At 32.7% G+C, this 27,639-nt stretch overlaps 1 protein-coding gene across 7 annotated transcripts in view; it reads right to left on the bottom strand.

Annotated features, from left to right (window-relative positions):
- LOC100879277 (neural-cadherin) overlaps window positions 1-27,639 on the bottom strand; it is a 511,227-nt gene that overhangs the window by 366,439 nt on the left and 117,149 nt on the right. For 3 of the 7 annotated variants that reach the window (XM_076538441.1, XM_076538447.1, XM_076538452.1), the window contains 4 exons: window positions 26,536-27,131; window positions 25,973-26,119; window positions 21,721-21,912; window positions 17,024-17,214 (listed from right to left, as the gene is read on the bottom strand). In XM_076538441.1, coding sequence (XP_076394556.1) covers window positions 17,024-17,214; window positions 21,721-21,912; window positions 25,973-26,119; window positions 26,536-27,131 — 1,126 coding nt within the window. Of the gene's footprint in view, window positions 1-13,159; window positions 13,351-17,023; window positions 17,215-18,805; window positions 21,672-21,720; window positions 21,913-25,972; window positions 26,120-26,535; window positions 27,132-27,639 lie in introns of those variants that run through there. The other 4 variants (XM_076538467.1, XM_076538445.1, XM_076538455.1 and 1 more) reach the window with 4 other exon arrangements.

Genomic DNA, 27,639 nt, shown 5'->3' with positions numbered 1-27,639 from the left:
GCGCGCGAGGTATCGTCGAAAATCATCGTGATTCCTTAGTCGTAAAAAAATATTGGAATGGATTATTTAAGAGAGCACGTGTCATCGCGACGTTACCTCTGCATATTCGTCAACGTCTGATAACGCGTTTCGAGATCGAATGTGGAATCAGACAACGAGTTTCATTATACGCGAGAACGACACGAAAACAATGGAGTGGATACAGAATTTTGAAAAAAGCCAATCCGGTGCAGGTAACGAACAAAAAACAAAGAGGAAACAGTCAAAAAACAAAGGGAGGGGAGCGACGGGAAGAAAAAAAGAATGGAAAATATGGGGAGTCCCGGTGAACCAGTTGAACTGAACGAATCAATCAATCGAAAAAAAGTACGAACGTCTGAGGGAAGCAGCTATTTGTAAAACGCATGCCCAAAAAATATTTACGGCACACACACACTAATTGTATGAGAGTCTCGGCTGCGGCTAAATCTCGATCCCCCGATTACCTGGATAATCGCTAGAACGAATGTGACTTTCGCGAATTCGCTTAACCCCCACTTATCCGCGCTGTGTGCGAACCACCGATTGCGATAATCCGCTACTCGATTGCCCGATATTTCCACCACCGTGAATCGGTGTAGATTCCAGCCTGTCCCCGTTTAATTTATGTGCAATCCCGTATCTTTCCAATGCCAGCCCGACGTGTCTCGTTTCTGAACGGACAACGACTAATTCGAGACGTTTTGTTTTCAACAGATACGCGATCGTTCGGCGGTCTACGGCTGCAAAAATTTCACGATTCTACCGATCACAGAATTTACTTTTTCATGTACAATCCACAGTATCGATATCTTCGTTTCAATACTGTGTATCGTACGAAATGAAATTTATCAGGCCACGAAAATCTGATTATTTCAATCTACTTGGTTCGTTGCGATTGTACCGTAGATGGTAAATTGTACATGTTTGTTAATATGGTTTCAATGATAAAACATGTACAACTCGGACCGTTTTAGGTAATTGGATGCTTTTGACCAGTCGGACAAACGAAAGGCATCCGATAACTATTCTGTCCAATCACTCGTTCCACTTCTGACAACGTAACTGATACACGCCGATTTTAATGAAACTTTCCAGAATTGTTAGACCTATGAATGCAACCGTAATTCTTTGATATCTGTTTTTGTATTTCGAGAGAAAAGTCAGTCCTTTTATTTCATTTAGTGCGTCTATGTAACAACCGCTTACAAATTGTAATTGACAAAACATATTGAAAAATGCTTGAAACAGAAGTTATACTGCTATCATAATCCTAAAAATGTATGTACAAGGTTTTTAGAAGAACTAACTCTTTGGCAAAAATTACGGTTCTATTTTTTCTGGAAAGTAAGCAACAGGCACAAACGAATTACAATAACATTCTTAGATAGATCTAATGATCAATTCAGTAAAGTTTCATAAAAATTTACGTGTATCAATCATCAGAATTTTCTTAGGAGTTATTTTATGGAAGAATTGGTTAAAACAATGGACTTATTCATATAATATGTGCATTCTATTAGACTTATGCGAAATAGTTTAAAAAATGCAGTATCCAATTTTGTCTTGAATGTTTCTATTCATCACAAGGGAAGTGTATCAAAATTGATGAAAATGATGATAAGGAACTCCTTGTTTTAAGCAGATGAAAATTTGTGTAGCTTATTTCATCTCCTTGTCTTCAAAATTACTATAACTGGATTTATAGTATACGGAAAATCATTGTTGCTTAAAGTTAAACGGAAAGATTGATTCCAAAATTATTGCTCTATGTTAAACAGTTTTGAAGACATAAACTTTTCATTCGATGTTCAAAATCAAAAATCGTTTCATTTATTAAATAACGCTGCTGAATTCATTAATTGTGAAGTTATCTATAGACAACACTGTTATATAAAGAGTGATACAATATTGTATTAAATATTATTTAAGGTTTGTGAAATTCTACCCAATACGATATCAACAAACAATCTTCTATATTAACGAAGTGTTATCATTACTTTATTTAATTTCATTAGCACTTTACTAAAACATTAATACCCCAAAATAGTTTAACATAAAAACATAGTCCTGAAATCTATGTTTCATTAATCTTTAAGTTATATTCGGCACGAAATAAAATTAATTGTAGCAATATCGGAGATATTCGGAAAAATAAACAAAATAAATTATACAAATATTTATTTGTATGAAACAGTAGTTCCTACCACATTTTGATCAAATCATTTTTAAATGTTTCTTATAATGCATAGAAACAGTAAGAAAGAATGGAATGCAATATTTTTGTTAAGCTATTTTGCTGAAATTTAATGGGCTATACAACAATGATACAAACTGTTTCCATTGCTTTGTTCAAATCCTATACATAGAGGGGGTACCCAAAAGAAACCAACCTTATTTTGTTTTAACTTATTTATTCAAATTTTAAACACAAATTTTCAATCACTTCTAAAGCACTCTCACTTGCATTAATACACTTGTCTAATCTTTTATTCCGTTTTTCAAAACATTGTTCAAATTCATCTTTTATGATGCTTGACAACTCTTACGTCGTTTTTTCTCCACCTCAGCAACATCAGCAAAACGCTTTCCTTTCACGTCTCTTTTCTTTCGAGGAAACAAAAAAAGTTGCATGGGACAAGGTCGGGTAAGTATAGGAGGTGAGAAACAGGAGTCATGCCATTTTTGGTCAAGAATTGTCAGAAACATGAAAGGGAAACGTATTGCTGATGTTGCTGAAGTCAGGAAAAAACGACGGATGCGCTGTCAAGCATCACAAAAGATGAATTTAAACGATGTTTTGAAAAATGGAGTAAAAGATTAGACAAGTGTATTAGTGCAAGTGAAGAGTTTTTTAGAGGAGGATTGAAGATTTGTCCTTAAAATTTGCATAAATAAATTAAAACAAAAAATAAGTTCAGTTTCTTTTGGGTACCCCCTTATATTATACGTAACAGCAGTACAAAATATGAAATTCGCTTGAAATAATCAGTTTCATTTGCTGTTTCGTGAAATGTAATTTTTTTCGAGTACGTGCTATTAAAATGAATGCATTGATATACTTAATGAATATTTCAGTATTTCTACAATATTGATGGTACAGCAAGGAGAGTATGACTTTTCTGTGCAATTAAAATTTAAATAACACTCTTCGGTGTTCAAATAAAGTTTATAGTATTTATATTAAAATTTTCTATGGAGAAAGATAACATGTAAGAAAGAATTCCATAATGCCAACTTTTACGAATATAGAAATTTGGGAATATGAAGATTTTGAGAATTTCTGAGACAGATTTTGAGACATATCAGGTATAGAAATTTGTGGATAGAAACATTTGAAAATATAGAAATTAAAAAATAAATAAGTTTGAGTCAAATACAATTCTTGACAACATAGAAATGTTTTCACAGACTTGGAAATATAAAGATTTGAAATAAGTAGAATTTTTACAAATATGGAAACTTGTTAACATTATGTTTTACAAATTGGAAGTTTAGAACTATACACATGTAAAAATTCGAACACATAAAGTTTTAAAAATATGAAGCTGTGAAAGTTTAGAAGTGTGTGAAATATAAAAATCAGTGAACAAATTTTCTTACAAGTATTCTGAGGAACTATATAATAAAATTCAATATTTCTTAAAAACAAAACTAAAGAAAATTTATTTAAATGTTTGGTTTATTTAAAGTAGGATTACTTCCTTCCTGGTTGTACCCTCAATAATGGGTCACCTTACGTTCAAGACGACTTTTTGATGGGCTTATTGTAAAGAGAGGAGAAATATAAGCTTCTTATAGGAAATGTCAGAATATGAGTATACTTTTATACCTGTAATTCGTCTTTTTTGATATCAAAGAGAAGCATTTTGACGTAAAAAGAAGGTAAAGATGATAAAAGCGAAGTGACGAATAATATTTACTAAAGTCGAATATTAATATCATTAAAAGATGGTAGACGTTATTCGGAAAAATGGCTATACGAGAAAAGATCCCATTACTTAATATTTTAGAGCTTCGTTATAAATTTTTTAATATATAATAAATAAAAATTATATTAATTTCCTTTCACATTAGTGTGAATATTAATATCTTCAAAATACAAATTTTCAAACTTACAATTGTTTTCATTCAATGATTTATGAAGTAATTAAATTTCTAATATTTTACGTATAGAAAGTTTTATACATCATTTAAATAATTGTTAAGATATTCGTTCGTATGAAGGTGATATTTACATTTCAACATTCATATAAACCTAAAATGTAGATATAAATTTACTCATAAAATAAATGTTCCTTTTAGTAAACTTTTACATCATGCTTCTTAAAATAAACAACATTAGAACATAAACCTAAAGTAGATATAAATTTACCCATGAAATAAGAATTCCTCTTAAACTTATACTTCATCATAATTTTTGAAGTAAACAACAATAAAACAGATACTAAAATGTCTCATGAAAGCTGTGCATAATGCGTAGCATTTTAGAGTTAGCAAGTAGTGGCTTCTTCCTCTAGGTCGCCATTTTCCCTTGGGAAAGCAACTGCACTCGGAACTGTATTAAAAGTAATGAGATTATATTTATGAACGTTTGTGAATGTAACATTTTTAGGAATTACAGTGACCGTTCTTAAACAATTCCTTTGAAAAGTGATTGTGATATGAAAGTTTTTACTTGAAACATTTTTTTAAATTTGTGCCTTTCAAAATGTTGCCGTTACTGATATTGAGCTTTTAAATGTTTTCAGTCATTAAAATCACTGCTTTTGTTACGAAACAATAGTATAACAATTTTTTCAACTAAAAATTCATGAAAAGAACTGCTATGAAAATTTAGTTATTGTAGAAATAATTTTAACAAAATAATGTTAATACTAATAATAATTTAGATTTCTAATTTGAAGATTCACTAATCGCACTGATACTTATATTTTATCTGGAGTAATTTGTATCACAAGTCATAATATCTGTAATTTTAAGTACGTAGTGATCTTAGGACAATAACTCCACTTATTTCAACTTATAATATTTAAGACTTTTAATCAGAAATTATACCAAATTTAAATGACTACTTCAACTACTACTTGAATTGCAAAAACCTAGGTGCATCTTAAGGTTTAAATTTTACGCGACCTATTTTTTCTTATTTCCTGCTCTTCATTAAAGATATCAAATACACAAACTACAAATTGAAAAGATCCAAAACTTTCCTTTTACGTCTTTCACATGCTTCTCTAATTTACACGACAAATACAAACGAACAATGTACAGTTTGTACAATTGAAGTGTATGCAAGTCCCATCTTTTTGTAATCTCTTCTCGAGTTAATTCCTAGCGGGTGTCGTAAAAGCTCGCAGCCGTCCGTCAGCCGCACTTCGAACGCAATAACGAAGAAATTGGCACGCGTTTGACGTACGGACGATCACGTGACGTTATGCGAAATGTGTTTGCACTTTGTGTGCACCATGAAATGCATCGACCCCTTTGCTGCAACGACATCACGTGGTCACGGCATCTGGCTCAAATGCACGCGTAATTAACCGATTCGTTCGTGCCGGAAGTCCATCTGTTCCGGGGACGTTCCGCTCGAAAACCGTAATCGAAAGCATACCTTCCGGTGCTGACGCTTTTCAACGCGGACTATTCGGTTGGCACGTCTAAAAAAAAACAGCATTTGCATTAAGTGAACGAAAACGTGCCATGCTTAGTGACCCGTTTTGCGAAATGCTGCGCGCTAATTTCAAAGAAAATTCACTCAAAACCAGAAAGTTCCGTTCTATTCGATTCGATCAAAGGAGAATTTCAGTCGGTACAGCAATGATTTTCTCCGCGCGATTTTTTCACGAATATTTAGTATTTTCAGAAATATGTGCTTGTAAAAAATGTGAGTTAGAAATGTGAATTATGATATATGTATTTATACAGTAACGATAGCTATTTTTTCGTTTTAGTTATCTAATTCAGTCTAATGAAGTACATCAGATTCGCACCGAGTTTTTTGATCAGATTTGACGGGAAAGTACGACGATGTTAATTACGGTTTGTGTTAGTGGGTCTCATTTTGCCAGATCCGAGCTTTAGATTTTTATCGATCAGGTGTAGAAAAATTCGAAAATACGGAGCTCTGAATTGTTATCGGTACGTTAGACGTAGAATCAATAAACTTGGGAACTAGGTGAAACAGAAGGAATGTTTTAGGTCACAAGATCGCGATGGTTTGCATTTATCCTTCAACTTGCAATTTCATAAATAATCATTAAAGAAATTTTGTTCTTTATCTAATGTTAAATATACAAATTCTCTGAACCTTTTTCTATTAGAGTGTTATCGATTCTTCACCAACTTGTATCTGACAAAAATGTTTAGATCAAGAGTTTTCTACTTTTCCTCTATAAAACTAAATATCTCTATTGAAGGTTCAACGACGACTGAAAATCAACTTATTCTATATCGCTGACTTCATTTTTCCATGGTTATTAAGAGAAAAACCATGAGGTAAGTGCAGACTAGTTTTTGTAACATTGGTATTTAAACGTAAGTATTTTCAGTCTGCTAAGTAAATACTTAACGCTGTCGATATCGAACGCTTTGCACAACTACTACTATTTAATTAATATTAACTAGGACCTTAATTTTCCTTGTACATTTTGATTTTGATAGGAAATTGTTTAAAATGTCAACTACTCTGCACTTTCCCCGAAAATGGGGTCAGAGCGTGGATTGAAGCTAATACATTGAAACTTTATTTCGTGTGCAATGAGGCAAGAGCAAAATTATTAACAAATCTGCTATAAAACGCTTTTTATTGCATTATGCAAGTACTCTATACTGCAAACAAATACTCTTTGCTGAAATATAAAAAGAGATATAGTGAACGAAACAAGGAAACAAACATACTAAACGGAGAAATTTCGCTCATATTGTAATAAAAATAGCCTGTATATGCACTTGCCCCGTTTACGAACTTACCCTACTTCACCTTAACGAGTTATTTCAGATACTCAGATATTTACCGATCTTGCATGTATACATGGTGTTCCACATAAAATTTGACATACGAATATCTCTCTAATGAATTGCTATTAAAAGAAACGTTTCAAATAAATTACAATTTCTTTCTTGAAGAACATCTTATCTTGTTAGTATCTACACCTTCATGTTGAAACTTGTCCTTCATAACAGATATCTATCACCAAACAAGTTTTATTTGAACCTTTTTTTAGTAACAATTAATTTAAGATATATTTGTATGACAAGATTAAAATGGGACACCATGTATATATATGCGTGAATGCATGATATAATTTTGTTTTATGTAACTATATCTGTTTGAATAAAGATTTATTTTAACTTTTTGAAGCAAATTTTGAAACTTTGTCATTTATAACTCATATGTACCATATAATTTTTAATGAATATTAAAAATAACGGAGAGTTAATTGTTAGATAAAAATAGAATTTTTTAATAATCATTTATAAGGGGACAAAGAATAGAAGGATAAAATGAGGAAATTTTGTCACTGTACCACCAAGCCCTTTCTTTCACGTTAAAATTTGTCTATACCAAACTTTCTGATAAAATTTAAAATCTTCGTATGAAACTGAAACGAAGAGTCATTAACATGAACGTTGAAACTTTTACTTAATATTTTTTGTTATACCTTTATCCCGTGAAACTGGTCAAAAAACTCGAGATTCTTGTACTCTATACATACTTATTAAATAAATTTTTCTTTACTACACAAACATCTGATTTTCAATGTATTTTTGAGAAATTTGCAACATATATTCGAGAAGTAGATAAAAATGAATAATTCGATGCAGTAGTGTTTCTGAGAACTTTTCAATATAATACTACACAACAAAACAAGTAAAATTATGATATTGAAAAATTAAACTGAAAGTTCGGTTGAATAAAAAAACTATTACTTTTTCAAAAGTTTGAAGAGGTATAGTTGTACACTTTTTAATTTATATAATGAACAGTTTTGTGAAGTAGAATTCTATAAATACTCAAATAATAATCAAAATTAATGCAATGTATTACAATTAACTAAGGATATAATGAATTAATTTTTTTTTAAGTAGTAAACGTTTTCCTACCTAAAATTAATTTTTAAAAGATATTACCTTTGTATCCATTGTTTCTACAAACTATACAACATATCACAGTTTTGCTGAGTCTATTAAAAATTGTCTGTGACATACAAACTAACCAACTAAAAATATTAGTCATATTTTCAATTGATGTGTATACAAACCTGAATATAAATAATTCAAAACAATAATATCTAGTACATAAACTCTATTTCTACTACGAAAGTATCCAAACTTCCACAAATTTTCTAAAAAAACAATATCGATTTTTATAAAACAGCTTCGTATAAGATTATTAATCAATGTTTCATTTAAGAGATTAATAAATTTGGCAATTTATCTACTACACCGTAATACTGTAGCAGAATCCGACATAATTACCAGCACCAAATTATACTGCAACTCAAGCTCCTATACGAACCATAATTCAGACTTCAAAACAAAATATGGTAGTCCTGAAAATATAGCGTGGTTGTAAATATCAGTGACCAGGGATTTTTCTGATGCTGAAAATGCAACGGTATTGATTGATGCAACGCACAGGGACGAATGAAAATGTAGTTATTAATTACCCAAAACGTAACCTGATTAATGATCAAAATTTACGCCTAATTGCAAATGAAATCAAATTAATATCAAATGACTAATTCGAAGGGAAAGCGCACTAATACCATAATTATTAGCCAATTCGTAATTGATATAGTAATTATTAATTACGAAGTGTTTAACACTTTTTCTTTCTATGGAACTAATTTCAAACATAAACATAATTTCAAACATTGTATAAATAATTGGAGTACACTCGATATGTTTATCGTTATTAATTAATCACTTGACAGATGTTAATTATAATATTATTAATTACATCAAATGCAAATTCATTCGATGATTGGGAATTATTGATTTATGAATACAAATTACAAGAGTTATTTATGATTCTCAGTTTATATGTAAAATAAATTGAATAATGATTTCCCAATTCATCGATGTTTAAATTTCTGTATTGTCAAATTCTTGATTGTTCAATTCATCAAATTGCTGAATTTTTGAAATTCCAAATCCCAGTTTTTTATATTTCTAAATTTTTAAATATCCAAAATTAAGAAATTTCTAATTATTGAATTGCCAAATCCAAAATTAGTTAATTTTCAATTTCCCATACTTTCAAACTTTTTAACATTCAAATTATTAAAATTTTTAATTTCGCAAGTCCCTACATTTCTTAAATTTTCAGCACACCGAGATTTTTATTCTCTTAAATTATCAAATGAAAAATTGCTAAATTCCTACACTTTTAAACTTCCAAATAATCACAAGCTTCTAAATTTTATTATACAACTCCTAAAGTCTCTAATATTCTGCTTCACAACATTTTGCATTTGCAGATTTTCAATTTTTTTAATTCATAAATTTTCATATTCTTAAATACCTAAATTCCTAAATATCCAAAAAACAAAACACAAATTTCTACATTCATCAATTTTCAAATCCTTAAATTTCTGAAATTAAAATTCCTATATTCTCAAATTCCTAAATTCTTACATTCTTAAAATTCTAAATTCTTATGTTCTCAAATCTCAAAATTCTCAAATTCTTAAAATTCTTAAAATTCTTAATATTCAAAAAATTTTTAATTGTTTAAATTCTAAATCCTTAAAATTCTAAATTCCTAAATTCCCAAGTCTACCAAATCTACACATCAAATTTTTACATCCCCAATCTCCCAAATCTCCGAAGTGCGAAACTCCCGACTTCTCAAACCACAAAATATGCAACTCCCAGATGTGCATATACAGCCACGGTTTCTGAAGCGTGGAGCATGCAAAATAAGAGTTATATCTGATGGCATAAGAATTCTGAACACGTATGTGCGTTGCTTTGAACAGCATGTCTGACTGTCACTTCTATTAAATATATGTAACGCTCGGAAAAACTTCAACATTTCTTAATCTACCCGAATCAGTCAAAAGTAAATATATTATTTACAGATCGACCGACATTACAACCACGTTATATCTCTGTTACTGCTACATCATTCCAGCGTCAAGCAAATGCTTTTCCTTACACGTGCATTTATTTCCGTTCCAAATACCGTTATCACCGATCTCCAATCCGCGAAATGTTAGAATTAAGTCACGTCGTAAAATTACATTCATCATACAACGAAATATCCTTGAAATTTTCCGAGACACGTAAAAATAGCGAAACGAGTCGTTTTATATAAAAGTACACTTCTTTCGTGAATATTTTAAACAAACAAGGGGCTGGCTAGAATCACGCACAAAAACGGAAGAAACGCGTTCTTTTTTCATGATTATGCATCGAAGCTTGAATAAGCGAAACGCAGTGTCGGTTCGGCACACAATGCGCGACTCGCACGAGCGAGTACGAACTTTCGCAAACGAACCGCACCCTGTTTCCCCATATTTTCTTCCTTCTGTTTTTCCGTTCAAATGTGTACTCGTGCTCACCACCTGACGTGTATGCGTGTACACCTGTGCTCGTGTTGGTCGCCGCGTGTAACGACGGGCAATTCTGACACCCAGTTTTTTGTCCAAAAACATGCTGCGTTCGGAAACCTTCGGGGAACACGGAGATCTTGACAGGTTTGACGATCTGGATTAATTTCAGAGCACAACAGAAGAAGCTTTGTAACATCGGAAATTTATGCATGCAATTATTGTCGAGATACAACGATACATCATATCCTCGTAACTCTAGACGAAACTTCTAGAATATTATCTCCTGCGTTTTACTCGCTCAAGCGTTGATACAGCTGCTACACTACTCAAAGGACTCTATCCGCTTCGAGACAGTCGAACCGTTCAAGGATCTCGAGTTATCCCCAAAAAAAGGATCCATGATCTTGTACAAATTTTTAAACGTTATGAAGATGTCGTAGCCCGTCGCTAAGCACTAGTGATGGGATTCAGGTGTACGTCGAATAGCCATATTTTCGCATGGTTTTCAGTAGCTTATTAGCATTTATATACATAAAAAAATCTGATACTTGCGAGTTAACTCTAACTAGGACAGGTTCGAACTTCTTATATTTTGAAAGACATACGATATTATATTACTTGCGAATAGACTCAAGTTTACATAGGTCAGACTTCTTGTATTTTGAGAAACATAGACTAATACTTGCGAATTAACTCAAATCTGGATAAGTTCAAACTTCTCGTACTTTGAGAAGTATAGATTAAATTACTTGTTAATGAACTCAAGTTTAGATACTTCACACTTCTTATATTTTGAAAAATATAGATTAAATTACTTGTGAATGAATTCAAATCTGGATAGGTTCAAATTTATTTAATTTAGAGAAACACAGGTTAAATTACATTCAAATTAAATCAAGTTTGGATAAATTTAAACTTGTAAGAATTTTGGGAAACATAAGTGGAATTGAAGTTTAGCAGAGTAGAGTGGCGAGCATGAAAGACCTCCTTTGAGAAAATGGAAATATAGAAAAAAAAAATTTAGATTTTTTAAGTGTATGAAAATTTCAATGAAGAAATTTACGAATTTCCGAATTTAAAAATGTTATAAGTTCTTCACTTTACATGTTAGAAACTTGATCTCCAAATTTGAAAGATTCGACGTTCCGAAATTCGCAAATTTGTAAACTGTAAAATTAGAATGTTACAAATTTTTAAATTAGAACAAAATAGTACTTCCAATAATCTCAGCTTTGACAATATTTTAAAAATAATTAATGCAATTTCTAATTATGAAACATAAACATAACTTATTTAATCAGATTTTATAACTAGAAAATATTAAAGATGAAAATAGCGTTGATTAAAATTTTTTAAGATAAGATACAAATGATTTACTTTTTCAACATCGTCATTCTTTTTAAGAAATTCTTTCGTGCTCACTAGTATACTTACATATTATGTATGTAAAAATAAGAGAGAAGTAGACACGTGCAATCTGAATGGGAAATGTAATTATGTACATAAGGAAGGTGGATCGTCCTATTTCTTGTGCCTTAGTTGAGCGGGAAATTTGAATGAGAACCACGTATAATATAAATATTCCAAAAGTTTAAATAAACTTATACAATTAATTTAATAAACGCAGCAGTAATGCAATTAGCTTAATATAAATGTACATTGAAAGTAAATATTTGAAACAATAAAAAAGTACAATTAATTGAATAAACGTTAAGATGATATTAAAATTGGTCCTCATTATGTAATTAATAGAAATGAAATTGACGTCAGATTAATTTATTATAGCAATAACTAAAATGTCAGAAAATTGTGTAAATGTGATATATTAATTGCACAGATATTCACTTCATTCTGCAAAAAAATACACAGTCCTCTCTTATTCGAGTATCCATAATACATACGAATTTCGTTTTTCAAAATTTAAGTACAATTTCTACAAGATTCAATTCTTTCGAATCACAAAACACTTGCAAATAAATGCAGCAGAGTTTTGTTAAATTGCCATATTCACAACAACTTTCATACACATTAACGACCTCCACCACAATAAGGCATGAAAATCTATGAAAACTATAATATTAAAGAAAAGCTATTACTAAATCTAACATAATGCCAATGTCAAGTATTTCCTGTTGTTACTTTTTCATTTCATTATTCTTCATGGGCAATATAACATGAGTTTACTGTATTCAAGTGTATCTGTTTCCAAAAAGCCAGATACTCATTCTAGAGATAAAAACTAGCTAGCATAATACGAGTCTCTCGCAAGTATATAAAATAAAACATTCACTATAACAACCACTCAAATCTGACAAAATGAAATTTTTATTTCGAACTCGAATCGGAACTGACCTTCATCCCATCTCTACTAACCACCGATCTAATATACGCGCCCGTGTGTGTCACATGTGATCACAGCGTATAGATACGTAAGTGTCAATGTGACTGAATGAGTGTGTGTGTGTGTGTGTGAAATCGTACACAATATCAATTAACGTGCACAAGAACAATACTGCCACGAGATTGCGTGCAGGGCGGGTTCGTGCAGAGCCGCACGGAGCATTAACAGTGTGACAGACCTGGCTTTAACAGACACAACTTTAGCCCCAACGGCCATGTTCTCTTTACAGTAGATCGGCCCATATATTATGTGGTCCCATACGGGCGGATTATTAGCACGGTCCACAACGTCAATCTGTACCTCCACCGTTCGCGACAAGGGCGGGTGGCCCTTGTCTTGGGCCATCGCCTCCAGCTTGTACATCTCACGCTACACCAGACCGCGTGTATAACAAACGGGAACAAAAAACAATGTCGTTAGTGTCAGTCGTAATGACTCGTGGCAGTTGAACAATTGATCTCGGGATGAGCGTAGCTCTCTCTCGAGTGTCTCGGCCCCCTCTCTCTCTCTCTTTCGGTCCATCGCGGTCTGTGTCTGTCTGTCTTAATCTCGTTTCGATTCTGCCAATTTGAATTCGCACCCTGGTGTAGCCAGTGTTCATCGTGTCTGGGTGACAGGTTAGCACATTCGTCGGCTTCACGGACGATTCTCTCTCTGGACAAAGTCTGCTTTAGCCGCTGCTTCGCTCGATTTTTACGCCCTACTAGCGCGATTTACGCTCTAAGCAAAGCGGGACTAGCGCCAACTGGAAGCTGAGCGTGCTGATTATAACGGGGACACCAAATGCCCCTAGATAACGAGGATCGGCGATCGCTGATGCCCGCTTCTGCACCTGTCTGTACTCTGCTCGTGAAAGAAAAAAAGGACAATTTTCTTTTAACCCCGTTTATGGGGACCTGGATCTCTCGCTATATCCTCGCCTACCCTATACGGATCATCGCGCTAAGGACAATCCGGCATCTGGTTTTCCGAACTCGTACACATCTAGGGATGGTTTCCGCTAAAGTCGCCGGAGCCGGTTTCCTAGCCTCTTTGGGAATCTTCTTGCACCGAATCTTTCGTTAAAAATATTTGCTAACTTTTTTAATACGCGTTGATTAGAAGGATTGATATAATTCATAATTTATTATTATTTGTTGCTTAAACTATTACGAAGGATCTTTCTGATTTATAGTTCTGATTACATTATATCTGTTTCGTAGAATTAATATATTTTGAAGACTTTATTGGTGTTAAAATAGTTTCGAAATCAATTCTCGTATCGATTTTGTAGTTATGATTATAAATTATTGCGTATAAATATTGAAGTTATTAATTTAAATTTGTTATTCAGATACTCAATGATAATGATGTATTGAAACATGATCATACGATTTTTGCTCATTTCTGACAAATTTCGGTAATAAATGACAGATAATTAAATATGGAGTCGCCTTTGATAGACATATGTCCATTTGAAAATGGATACTACAAGTAAATGTTATGACTCTACATTTAATATATTATAAATGTATACTTGAAATATATTTTGATACCTATCTTGAATATGTTAATCATATTATGTTACATGAAACTTCGTGATTCATCATTTTTGTGACATGATATTTTAAATTGTAAGTCGAATGTTTCACAACATTTTTACTTTGTTTGATGTGTTGTTCGTGATTCATATGACGTGATACTAATCTGTTGTTATCATAAAAGTCACGCGAGAAAGTATGAAAAACTGTTTACATGATTCTTTATACTCAAATGGACATGCATATCCTTAGCATTGTTGTAGAATCTATTGTATATTATATGATAATCAAATAATTATAACGTTATATATTAAAATATAATCTTAGTCGATTTCATCTATTTGAACAAATTATGGATATTTAAATAACTGTTTTAATCGTAGATATTTTATGATCACTTCAGTAATAACTCGGATGTCTTATAAATCACCAGCTCCAATCTTCCAAAATCATTAATTATTATGAAGAACAAATTGTGAAATGATTATCAATTGTTCACGACAAATGGTTCATTACAATGTTCAAAATACATACTTAAAAAAAAAAAATTGTACAAAGTCATATTTCTTCAACATACTTTAAATATTTTATAAGTACATAAATTGTTTTAATTTATTATTTAATCATAAAACTTAATTGACTTTTTAATTACTTTTCAATGTAAATGCAAGACAATACTAAGGTTGAAAAGCACTTAATAAGATAAGTAAGAACAAATAAATATTTATGAGAACAAAATACTCATTACAATGTTAAGTACACGTAACTTTCATTATTCCTTAATAACGTACAATGCTAATTAATTCGATAAAACAAAGAATTCGATAATTCCATATTAGACACGTAAGAAAAATTTATGTTGTTAATTAATTTCATTGTTGAAAAAATTTTTACGTTATATAGTATAATATAGAGTAATATATAAAATAATGATGTATACATGTATCAGTTTCTGTCTTACATTGACTTTTTTTCAATTATGCTTGTATCTAATAATGTACAATCGTAATATTTAATGATTTCAATTGTTATCACATTTATACCAGAATTGATTCTAAAACTGTTTTGAAACAATATAGTATCCAAAATATAATAATCGCTGCAACAGATATAAATAGAAGTTTATTCCTTGTACACTTGAGTCTTGTTATATGGCCCTGCAGCGACAATAAGAGAGAGAACCCTTTATATCCAAAATTCCACGATTATATCCGGTTCTTTAACATTATTTATGACTGTATAGCGAAATTCTACTATGTCAAGTATTCAAAATAAAAATTCTTCGTAACCGTTTCAATCAAAACTTTAACTCTTTTCCAGGTATTCGAATTTAATTGTATAAATAGTTTAAGTATAGTTATAGTGCTAAAAACAAAAGAATCTTACTTATTTGACATGGTTTAAAGTGTTGTATAAATTTTTAAAGAATTTGTGGAATTCGATATGGTCTCCTTAACCCAAAAAAGAGTTAATGCAAGGGTGCGTTTAGACTAAACGACAGAGATTTAAATATCTCTTTAAATATTTAAATATTTGATTAATAAGTCTGGTGATTTAGAAATTTAGAAATTCAGAAATTCAGAAATTCAGAAATTCAGAAATTCAGAAATTCAGAAATTCAGAAATTCAGAAATTCAGAAATATAAAAATTTAGAAATTCAAAAAGTTTGAAATTAGGAATTTGATAACTTGAAAATTTGGAGCTCCAGAAAATTGAAGATTCAAAAATGTAAAACTATTGAAATTCAGGAAACCTGGTACTTCAAAAAATGAGAAATGTAAAAACACCAAATCTTCAAATTTTCCAATTTAGAAATTGATTGCTCATCGGTGTGCACATTCGTGTACTAACTCCAATCGAACACAATTATCACTACTCTAAACGCACCCTGATTAAATTTAGAATTATTTTAACCCCCCAATATCGACTAGAAAGTATCAAAGATATTAGATTCGGTGTCGTTCGATTCCCGAACAATTTCCAAAAAATCGGCTCCGTCGAATGGTAACAATTAATATAAGTAGGGGATAGAAAGTAGTGGTAATAGTATAGTAATGGTAGTAGTAGTTGTAGTAACAGTAGTAGTAAGTAGGTAAGTAGTAGTAAGTTAGGAGTGTCCGACCAATCAGCGATCTACCGCGCCGCGCTTAACCATGCATGCTTTTCCTCTCCCGCCGAAATCGCATCATGTACATATAGAAAGCAATTAAAACAATTTCCAACTGAACAACGAACGAAGACGCAGTTATACGTAATCAAAAGTGTTTACGGTGAAGCAAAACCGACTGAAAGGTGTAAAACTTGAAGCTAATCGATCGAACGAACATATAGTCGGTGACAGATGGTGAAAAGGTTCGAACAGAATGAAACGCAGAGTCAATAAAACCAATACCGACGAAAACAAAAAGAGGAACAAAACGTAACGAGAGAATGAGTGAAAAAAAATAACAAGGGAGCAGCATTGCATGGCACGGCACGGCATGTCACGTGTCTTGTCTCGGTCATGTCGTGGCATACAAACCTGGCTTTCACCGACGTCACTACAGTACCCACTGTGACATTTTCTTTGATGTGAGTGGGGCCGTATACATTCTTATCCCACACAGGTGGTTTATTGTTTCTGTCTACGACGTCTAACTCAACGTCCACGTCTGCGTGCAACACTTGCGTCCCTCTGTCGGAGGCCCGTACTCGCAGGCGATAGATGTCACGCTAATGGCAAAACATTGGGCCGTCAACTCACAGGACACTTTTTCGGGACTGTTGTTGGCGGATTTTTTTTTTATTCATTCTTGTTTTATTTTTATATTTTTCTCTGACGATTGCTTGTTTTGCTTTTTTTTTACTTTGAACCATTTTTTCGGTACATTTTTACTTTTGCTTGCTTTTTTTTGTTTTTTAAATTGTTTTTGATCGACTGTTTACGAGAGACAAGTCACTCGGCGGCGAAATATTTAAACGCGTGACCTAGAACGATCTGAAGGGTATATCTCTTAAACTCGAAAACGAAACGAAAGAAATAGAAGATAGTGAAGGACCGTACGGTCTCGTGAGTATCCGTTTATATCGTTCCAGACCTTTTCGATTACGATTAATCTCCCGCGGGTTGACCAATCTCTGATTAACCTGAAAATTTCTATCATTATCGAACATCAGTATTCACGATTCATTGACACTTCGGTTATTTAGAATCACAATTAATCCTTAAAGAGGGATACTTACCACAGAACGGAGACAGAGCTATACTCTTTAAAATATTGTGGTTAACGGACGTTGTATTTTACAGATGTTCTCAAATTCGCATTCGTTCGAATTTTGATTCACGTTTTAGTTCAAATTAATTCACAATTTTCAAACGATATTTAAAATCAACACGGTGAAATATGCCGATAACGTTCACTTTTATTTATGTTTGTCTCAATGTCAGATTTCTTGTAAAATTATTTTACAAATTCTTATCAACGACGGAGCATAATTCAATTATTATAGTTTCAATTTCGGAATAACAGTCATCGATTTATTAGCCCTTGAGACAATCAACAAATAAAGTTTCGGTTTAATTTCAGACAAATTTTTTTCAATTTTAGCCCATTCTTCCAGTAGCTGAAAATCCTTTGTTCAACCCTTATCCGCAATTTTAATAAAGAAACATAATTTATTTTCATAGTACATTGTCAAATATAATATAAATATTTTGAGTCATTTTGGATTATATTCAAGATTGAATGAGTTATATAAATTAGGTAAGTGAATTTATCGGACTTGGATAAGGGTTAAAAATTCGAGTGGCAAATTTCGAAACGCGTATGCCCGAGGATTGAAACGAAAAAAGTAGACGAAATCGTTATCGGCAATATGTTTAACGTTAAGGAGGTCCTTCACTGACGGATACACTCGAGACCAGGACAATAGAACAAACGAAACCGCGAGTATCGTTTGAAACGAACAAAAAAATGAGAACAGAAGTGGTACTAAAGCGATTGGTACTAAACCTCGACTGCAAATTGAAATCAAAGACAAAGTAAAAAAAAAATACAGAAAGAATCGATCAAAGACGGAGATAGAGAAAGATAGAGAAAGAGAGACAGAGAGATAGAGAGAGTGACAGAAAGACAGAGAAAGAGAGAGCGATACTTAAACTAAAAACAAAAACTGTAATAAAGTGACGTCTCCGAGTGACAATAATTACAGAACAACAACAATAACAGAGGCAAACTAAATAATCGAAAAAACGATCGAATAGAATCAATAATCGAAAACGGAAAGGCACTCTAACAAATATCGTACTCGTTTCTTTTCTTACTTTCTTTTTCTACATCTTTTTTTTCATCGATTTTCTTTACGTTGGTATAACAATGCTGTATATCACGTTATACTTTCGGTGTCTCGATGCAAAGTGTGAAACACAAGAATGTGGTTCCTACTTACTGGAAAACAGCCCTTTTTTTTCATCATCATCATCATCATCATCATCATCATCATCATCATCATCATCATCATCATCATCATCATCATCAAATCCGAAGAAAGTAAATGGTGCAATGAACACAAACATAAACAATAAGAAATTCAAATTAGTTCCTTTACGAAATCAACCAATGCAGGCATTTGCATGCAAGCAAGAATGCGTTTAAAGAGGCATCAGGAGGAATAGGGCGATGTGAGAAAGAAAAGAAGAGACAGACAGAGAGATAGATTCGAAAGACAGAGAGAGAGAGATAGTTAGATAGAAAGAAAGAAAGAAAGAAAGAAATAGAGAGAGAGAGACAGAGAGAGAGACAGAGAGAGAGAGAGAGAGAGAGAGAGAGAGAGATGGGTGGATCCAAAATGGAGTATAACCGGAGTTACAGAGAGAAGGAAAAAAAAATTTATGACGACCCCTCGTCTGATTCATTCGTTTTAACGACACTCAAAAACCGATGGACGTTTTTTTTATCTACCGTGGATTTTTTTAACGTATTTTTCATTACGTTGCTTCGTCGCTCGTATTTACAGATCTGCATTATTCCGTAATTTTTCTGTTTCGTTACGACAGTGGTATGCTGCCCCAATCACAGAAGAAAAAATGTCACACCACGGACAGATTTCTTACGGTTTTATTGTTATTGCGCTCTCGACAAAAAATGTCTTTCGTGTCTTTTTTTATTCGGCTGATTGTCAGTCATGTCGCAGTTTGCGGGAGAATAGGGGATCGAAAGTTGGGAACGTCAGACAGATGAAGAGAAAAAAAAAGATCAAAAAGAACGATAGAAAAATATCAAAATGCAAAAGAATCCAATACAAAAGAAAAAAGATAATGAAACTGTTTCAGTACCGAGAAAAAACAGACAAAGTCGAGAGAAAAAATCAGTCAATCTTCGTAATAAGAAAATGCAAATTGTAAAAATTGTTTCGTTCAAACGATCAGCTGTTATTGAGCAAAAATCAAAAAAGAAAATGAAAAAATGTCACTGAAGTTGTACATAACAAAATGCAAAGTGACCAAAATTCAAGGAGAAAAATATATAAAAAAGAGAGATAAGGAAAAAAAGGCGAATGAAAACAAAATGTAAAAAGACAGAGAAAGAGAGAGAGAGGGGAGAACAGAGAGAGAGAGAGATACAGAGAGAATTTAGAGAGGAAGGATATAGGAGCGAGAGCGAGATCCGTTCCTGTAAAGGAATCAAAAACACATTCATATAAAATATTGCAAGCATTTTCAAAAATTGTTTATGTCTGATGCACCACAAAATGCGTAGAGGTTGAAGTACACCGTACGTGGGGCTCAAAAAATGTCGTTCCCACCTGCTCCTGGAAGTTCAAAAAACATCACTTCCCTTTTGAAAAACATTCACATTAGTATTTAGTTAAGGAGAATTAATTAAAAGGTAATTAGTTGGGTCTCGTATCGTTTCCCTTCCTTTTGCTCTGTTATTCATTCGTTTCCTTCCCGTTGTTTCTCCGCGACGCTCTGTGACGCGTGTACAAAAATATAAGAAAAAGAAGAAACGAAGATCGTGAAAAAACGAAACAAATTTCTAGGAAAAACACGCAGGCATTTCTCCGTGGCTAGGATGGAAAATTAAAAATAAAAAGAAGTGCACACGTTTATCAATCAACGGGTCGCTTTTCACGCGCGCGACGTAAATCAATCAAACTCGCCGAATATACAAAAAAGTAGGTAAAAATTTTGTTCCGGTCGAAAATCAATCTTCGTAGAACGCGTTGGGAACAACCGAAATATGAAGGAACAACAGAACAAAAAAGGAGAAGTAATTTCTTTTTTTGTTCACTGACAAAAATAATAAACGGGAAATGCAGAACGAAAAGAAACTAAAAATAAAGAGAAGACGCACGTCGACGACCGATACGGCGATAAATAAAAATTGGACAAGAGGTGTTCGAAAGCTCGATTGGAACTTGTTAAAAAAGGTACTCGCGCCGCGAGCATGTTCTCGATAGAAAAGAATGAAAGAGACAGAGAGAGAGTGTTCTGTTGCAAAAATAGCCCGAACGGTCGATCGATTCAGGTACATGAAGCGTTTGAAGGAAATCAGGCATAGCTAAGTATTTACCATAGTGAACACATTGTGCATATCAATGGGAATTAAAAAGTTCTATACATGTGCCGTAAAAAGGAAACTCATTTCGTTGCATATTAGTGATAATTAGAGAAATAATTGCCGACCAAACGCATATTGTTATACAAAGTTATCCGATCAGCAACAAAACGGATTCGTGTTAAAGAACGTAAGTTAACGTAAACGTACAATATATATAATAATATATATATATGTATATCGGCAGAAGGTGTACACTCAAATTTGTATTTATATAAATATAGATATAAATATATGTAATCTCTCGGTACACATACACGAGCGTATGAACACCACTTCGAGCGAATATACATTCGCGTGTGTGTACACGTATATTCGGACTTAATGATACATGGAGAACGTCACGTGGATTCTCGGCTTTGAATCAGTTCTTCGTGGGTAATATTCCTTAAATAATCGCATTGTTGTATAAAAATATACGCGGTTACACACAGGTTAGAATGTACTTTCAAACACCATAGGCGAGCCAACGTTGATCTAGAACGAAGATCGTAGAACGAGCGAATCGAAGAACCAGATGTTTCTTGCTCGAGAACTACACGTTGATCCTCCATAGAACCATTGTTGCTGTTACTGCTAAAGAGAGTATATGTAAATTATCATGAATGGAGATACTCACGTCTAGAGGCTTCTTTAAGACGATCCAACCAGACTCTGGTTGAATCTCAAAGTACTCCAACCCTTCATTATCGTTTGCCGAGCTCAAGGAATATGTTATAGCGCCGTTATTATCGGCATCTTCGTCCGATGCCGATACTCTCAGAATGTTTGTACCGATACTCGCATCCTGTTTTACGTTTTCTACGTATCGCTGTAAAAAGAAGAGAAATACGTACAAATTTATATTTACAAGTTTATATTACAAAATATTGAAGTTTGATAAAAAATGAAGGTTTTATATTTAACCTGCTTACTTGTGATTTTACTTAACGTAATTTGCTTAGAATTATTATTATGATTTTTTGTTCGTTGATAATCGAATCGATTCGATTTTTTAGTGTAAAACAAACTCTCTTAGCCTAAGTTTCATTTCTGGATAAAATTTATAACGAACGGAGCTTAAACTTTAAGGCTTCTAATTTTTAATTTTTTAAATTTTACAATCAAGACATTTAGAAACAAATATTTTTAAAATCATAATTTTCTAGATGTAGAAATATTCAAATTTTCACACTTACTAACCTCCAAGATTTTGAATTTAGAAATGTAGAAATTTCAATATCATGCATTTTCAAATTCAGACATGTTCAAACTTTCAAGTTTAAAAAGTTGCGAGCTTTTGAATTTAACAATTCAGAAATTTTAAATAAATCCGAAAATTTCCATCCTAATTACTAAAACTAAGAAATTCTCAAATTTACAAATTTGAGAAATCAAAAATACTTAAATTTAATAGTCCAAAAATTGTCAAAACATAGAAATGTCTGAACATACAAATTCTCAGACTCACAAATTTCTGAACATAGAAATTTAGAAACTTTCAAATTTACAAGTTATCCAATTTTTGCTTCATACATTCAATTTCATTCAAACGTGCCATTTCTAACGAATTAATTTATTCCGAATTATTATACGATACACAAAGTTTAAAAGGTATTCTGGTCAATCATTATTTGCATTTCTTTCAAACTGGACCCTTTGTATGCTTCGATGATTATAGGCTGAATTTCAAAGGCCATCGAATGGCATACTACAACCACATGAAAGGCAATTCTCTCCTGTGGTTTTCATTCACCCACTGAAATGATATTCTCTGATATTTTGTTTCACCGGTGAATATTAAGCAATTGTTTGAGTAGAACATGGCGCACATGTAAATTTAACGAAAGGTCAGAGATGCGTTCATTATTAGATACAACTGAATCAATACATGTACCTGATATGTGTATAACATCAAATGTTCTCTCAAATTACATGAAACGTAACAATGAAATGATTATCTACCTTGTACTTACATATCTAACGTATGCTATGATTACGAAAATTGTAATTTGATAGGTTATAGTCCCCCTAAATTCTTTTACCCATTTGAAAGTTGTATTAACCAAATTTTTTATCTTAAATTATATTAAGAATAATAGAGAATGAAATACTTATCTATTAGTTCTATTACATAAAACAGTAAGCACGTTACAAAAAGAATATCAAAATCCATTTAAAAAAATAAACATGAACCTTAAAAGTTTGGACCTTAACAAACACGAAAAGTTGATAGACCATTTGTCCTGAAAATTGAGCATAGATGAGTACTATTTCACATAATTTTAGGACACAAATGCGTATGTATAAATGAAATGAAGATTCAATCCAAAAATAATTTTTCGAATCAAAATTTATCATAAGTCTGAGAAAAAAAATTTTAAATGAAACCAAATGTTTCGAGATAACGAATAGTTTTTGAATCAGAGATATTTTTAGGTACAATAAGATTTTATTTCAAACAGAATTTGATTTCGTTGTTGAGTAACTATTCGATAGTCCGAACTATTCCAATTTTAAATTATTCACTATTTTATTTCCAACAAAAAATTAAAAATTTTGGTGATAGGATAAATAGTAATACAAAATACTAATACAAAATCTTGAAGCCATACGACTTTTGCTTTTAAGAATTCCTCATTGAAAGCATAATTTAAAAGTCAGTTGAGGCGAGCAAAATACGTGAACCACCCTGTATATCCTATAATACGCATGGAGTTGCGACTTATTGTTAAGAGTAGCAATTATGGGGGACAGGCTATCTTATGTCTAATGGGACATTGTAACTGCAGTCGGATAGGCACTTGATCATGCTCAACTTATATAATAATTGTTTCGAAAGTAGATCGTGAGTCCCGCTGGCATTACACAGCAGTCTCGCAATAATTACTCACGTTCGGGGTCCAGAAAACGGGTAATTATCGGAAAACGGCTAATAACGTGCGATCTCATCGCAACTTGTCTATTTATTTTCTCATGATATTCTTCCGGTAGTGACCCTATTTTCATACACACATGTAGCAGTTACACATACACGCATACACAAAACATATCTATAAAAGTGTCAACCGACATATGTCGCTCATATGGCTACAACCTTAATGATTCCCAAGGGAACGCTAAGGAAATAATTTTTATAGTGCTCTAAAATGGACATAGCAATAAAATTCAAATTAATTTGTCCGAAGACGAATTATCAAAGTAAAATTACAGAAATATTTTTATGAACTGTTTTTTTAAATCTCTTTTCTTTATACAACTTTCTTTTTATTGGTACGTTTTCAATCATATGTATGGATTATAGAACTGAACATTACGGATATACAAACATTTGTTTAATATTATAAGCCGTGTGCATAATTTCAGTTGGTATTTTAAAGTAACTGAAAATACCAAATGCGAGAATTTGGTTAACCCAATGTTAAATTTGTGCTAATACCAAACAGAAATTAAGATAATAAATAAAGATAATAATAAAAATAAATTTTAGTGTTTTCCGTAAAATTGTTTACGAATGTTCAAAATAAATTTAAATAAATACAAGTAAATAAATTCGAGTTTAATTTTGAAGTGAGTTTGCTGTTATCCTCTTCTTTTAATTAGACAATCTTTCTCTATCTTTTTTCTATTTTTTTGATCCTGCTTCTTTGATTTCGATCAGTACGGTCAGACAATAAAACCACAGACATGGTTTGTACCATTCTTCAAACTTATTAACTAAATATGGCGACAAAGTAACACGTGTGTTTGTATAAAGTAATATTTGTGGACACATTATAAATCGTATAACACGTCACTCAATAAGTCCCCGGTCTGACACATATATGGCGACACTGGTGACAGACCCACGTTATTTTCGAATAATACTAACCTTCAAACAGTACGTGTCAAAATTTCATGGTATTCTGACCTATAGTTTAGAAGTTACAGTCATTTTAGTACCCCCAGTTTCATAATTTTGAAGACAATGGATAGAAAGGAATTTCGTGTGTTGATTAAACACTGTTTTTTAATCGGAAAAAAATACTGTTGAAGCCAAAAAGTGACTTGATAAGCATTATAGGAACTCTGCACCAGGGAAATCAACTATCATTGACTACTATGCTTAATTGAAACGCAGTCATACAAGCACCGATGATGCTGAACGCTCTGGTTGCCCAAAATCAGCAGTCGTTCCGGAAAACATAAAAAATGTCACAAAATAGTTTTAAAGGACCGTAAACTTAAGTTGTGTGAGATAGCTGATGCCTTGAAGATATCAGAAGGTAGTGTCTTCACAATTTTGCATGAAAATTTGGGCATGTGCAAATTGCTTTCAAAGTGGGTGCCGCGTTTGCTGTTTCACGAAGGCAATGCGCCGTGTCACAAGTCGATGAACACGATGGTTCAGTTGAATGAATTATGTTTTGAATTGTTTCCTCACACACCGTACTCCCCAGATTTGGACTCCAGCGACTACTGGCTCTTTGCAGATATGAAAAAAATGCTCCAGGGAAAGAAATTTGGCTCAAATAAAGAAGTGATTGCGGAAACTGAAGCTTATTTTGGGGGCAAAGACAAATCGTTTAATATAAAGGAAATTGAAAAGTTAGAGGAGCGTTTGAATCAATGTATCACACTGGAAGGAACGTATATTGATGATTAAAGTGGAATTTCTAAAAAAAAATTTGTTTTTCTTAGTTAGACCGGAGACTTATTGAGTGACGTGTTATTACGCGTGTAGATTCGTAGCATTCCTAATTAGTAATTATCTAGTAGGCACTTATCGCAGGTAACAAAACTCCTCCAGGTAAAATAGACAACTCACAAAAGAGTTATTGCCAACGCTTAATTTCATTTATGTAATATTATTTCCTCTCGTATTTTTTTATATCGCTTATAATTTAACTCACCTGTCGGTCGAACAGCGGTGGGTTGTCATTAATATCCGTAATTTCAACAGTGAAGGAGCACACACCTTCCAAAGAAGGCTCACCTTGATCTGTTGCTTTAACAGTAACAGACACGAATTTTCCGTCATCTCCTTCACGATCAAATACCTGGAAAAACATACCAATTAATTATAATACTCTATCCTTGCACTTTTCAATAAAGTAACAGCTTTAAAAACTAGTTTCTAGTATTACATTAATATGTAGCTATTACTATGATTGTGATTAGGAATTACGGTAGACTTTCGTTATATTGCCACCGAGCTGCAGTAATAAAGTTATTCAGTAGTTTTTGAAATTGCAAATATATTGAGTTGGCTAGAAAGTCCTATTTTGATTTTGCTATTTGTCTATTAATGTACAAAGGATATCATTAATGTGCGTGAAAGTTCATGAAAAGATAGCAATATAACAATAATCCACTGCACTTAGAGTTTTATATTAATTTAATTTTAATTTAACGTTAACAATTGCGACAAAATTCACTTTGATACAATGTACATGAATTTGTGTCCAAACTGTACCTTGTTCGTCAGAACTTGGCCAGTTTCTTCGTCAACGGTAAACTTTGTTCCCTTCTGATTAGGTTGTTGCACGATCGAATATTTAACTTGTCCGTTTACACCTTTGTCTTTATCCGTAGCTTGAACCTTGATGACGGTGCTACCGTTCGGTGCTCCTTCTTCAACTTTCGGATTGTACATACTGCAGTCTTTGAACTCCGGTTTGTTGTCGTTAACGTCCGTGATGAAGACCACGACAACCGCTGTACTGGTATGAGTTGTGGTCTCTCCATTAGGGCAACAAGCTCCGTCGTCGACAGCAGTCACGTTCAACTCGTATTTGTCTCGTTCCAGAGATATTTTGTCTCCTTGTAGCCGAATTACACCCGTGATTTCCTCGATTACGAACTGGCCGGATGTAGTATTGCCACCGACGAATCTGAATCGTACGTTGTCACCGTCCTTATCCGAGGCGACCACGGTTGTGACGAGGGTGTTGGATCCAGCATTTTCGTCCACGTTTGGCGTGTATACTTGCTGAGAGAATTTTGGTTCCTCGTCGTTCTTGTTCTTCGTGTATATTCGCACTGTTGCTGTTCCAGTTTTTGGTGGTTCTCCTAGAAAAGACCATAAAAATCAATATAAGAGATGATTGAAATTTTGCCAGATCTGTAAGTAACAAAAGTGTTTGAACGTTTGTTTATTTTGTAATCCCTTGACTGGCTTCTTCTACTATAATGACGATCTACTCGTGACGCACTAGCAGTTAAAGTAAGGTAAATTTTTTTTTATATTTTACGGCTGAATTTTCAATTTTAGTCTAATTGTAATTTACACATAGGATCACCGGAAGCAAAGTAGCCATGAAATTTTAATTAATCGTCTTAACATTGTAGCAGTGAACAGTTATGTCATCTACTGAATAAATCGTATTGTAAAGAGTTAAGTTTTTGAATATTTGTAAGTATAATAAAGCTTTGATTATCCTTATTATCTGAATACTGTCTCATGAATCCAAACTTGTCAGACAGGTTAAAGCTTGTACATAAATGTATGTCCGTAACATATCGTTTGTTAGCGTTACATCTGATTAATACGCAGTCAAAGGGTTAATAAACCACACGT

The sequence above is a fragment of the Megachile rotundata genome, chromosome 1, assembly GCF_050947335.1.
Source record: "Megachile rotundata isolate GNS110a chromosome 1, iyMegRotu1, whole genome shotgun sequence".
Classification (NCBI taxonomy): domain Eukaryota; kingdom Metazoa; phylum Arthropoda; class Insecta; order Hymenoptera; family Megachilidae; genus Megachile; species Megachile rotundata.
The sequence above is the reverse complement of the archived record's forward strand: the minus strand, read 5'-3'. Positions and strand labels throughout refer to the sequence as shown.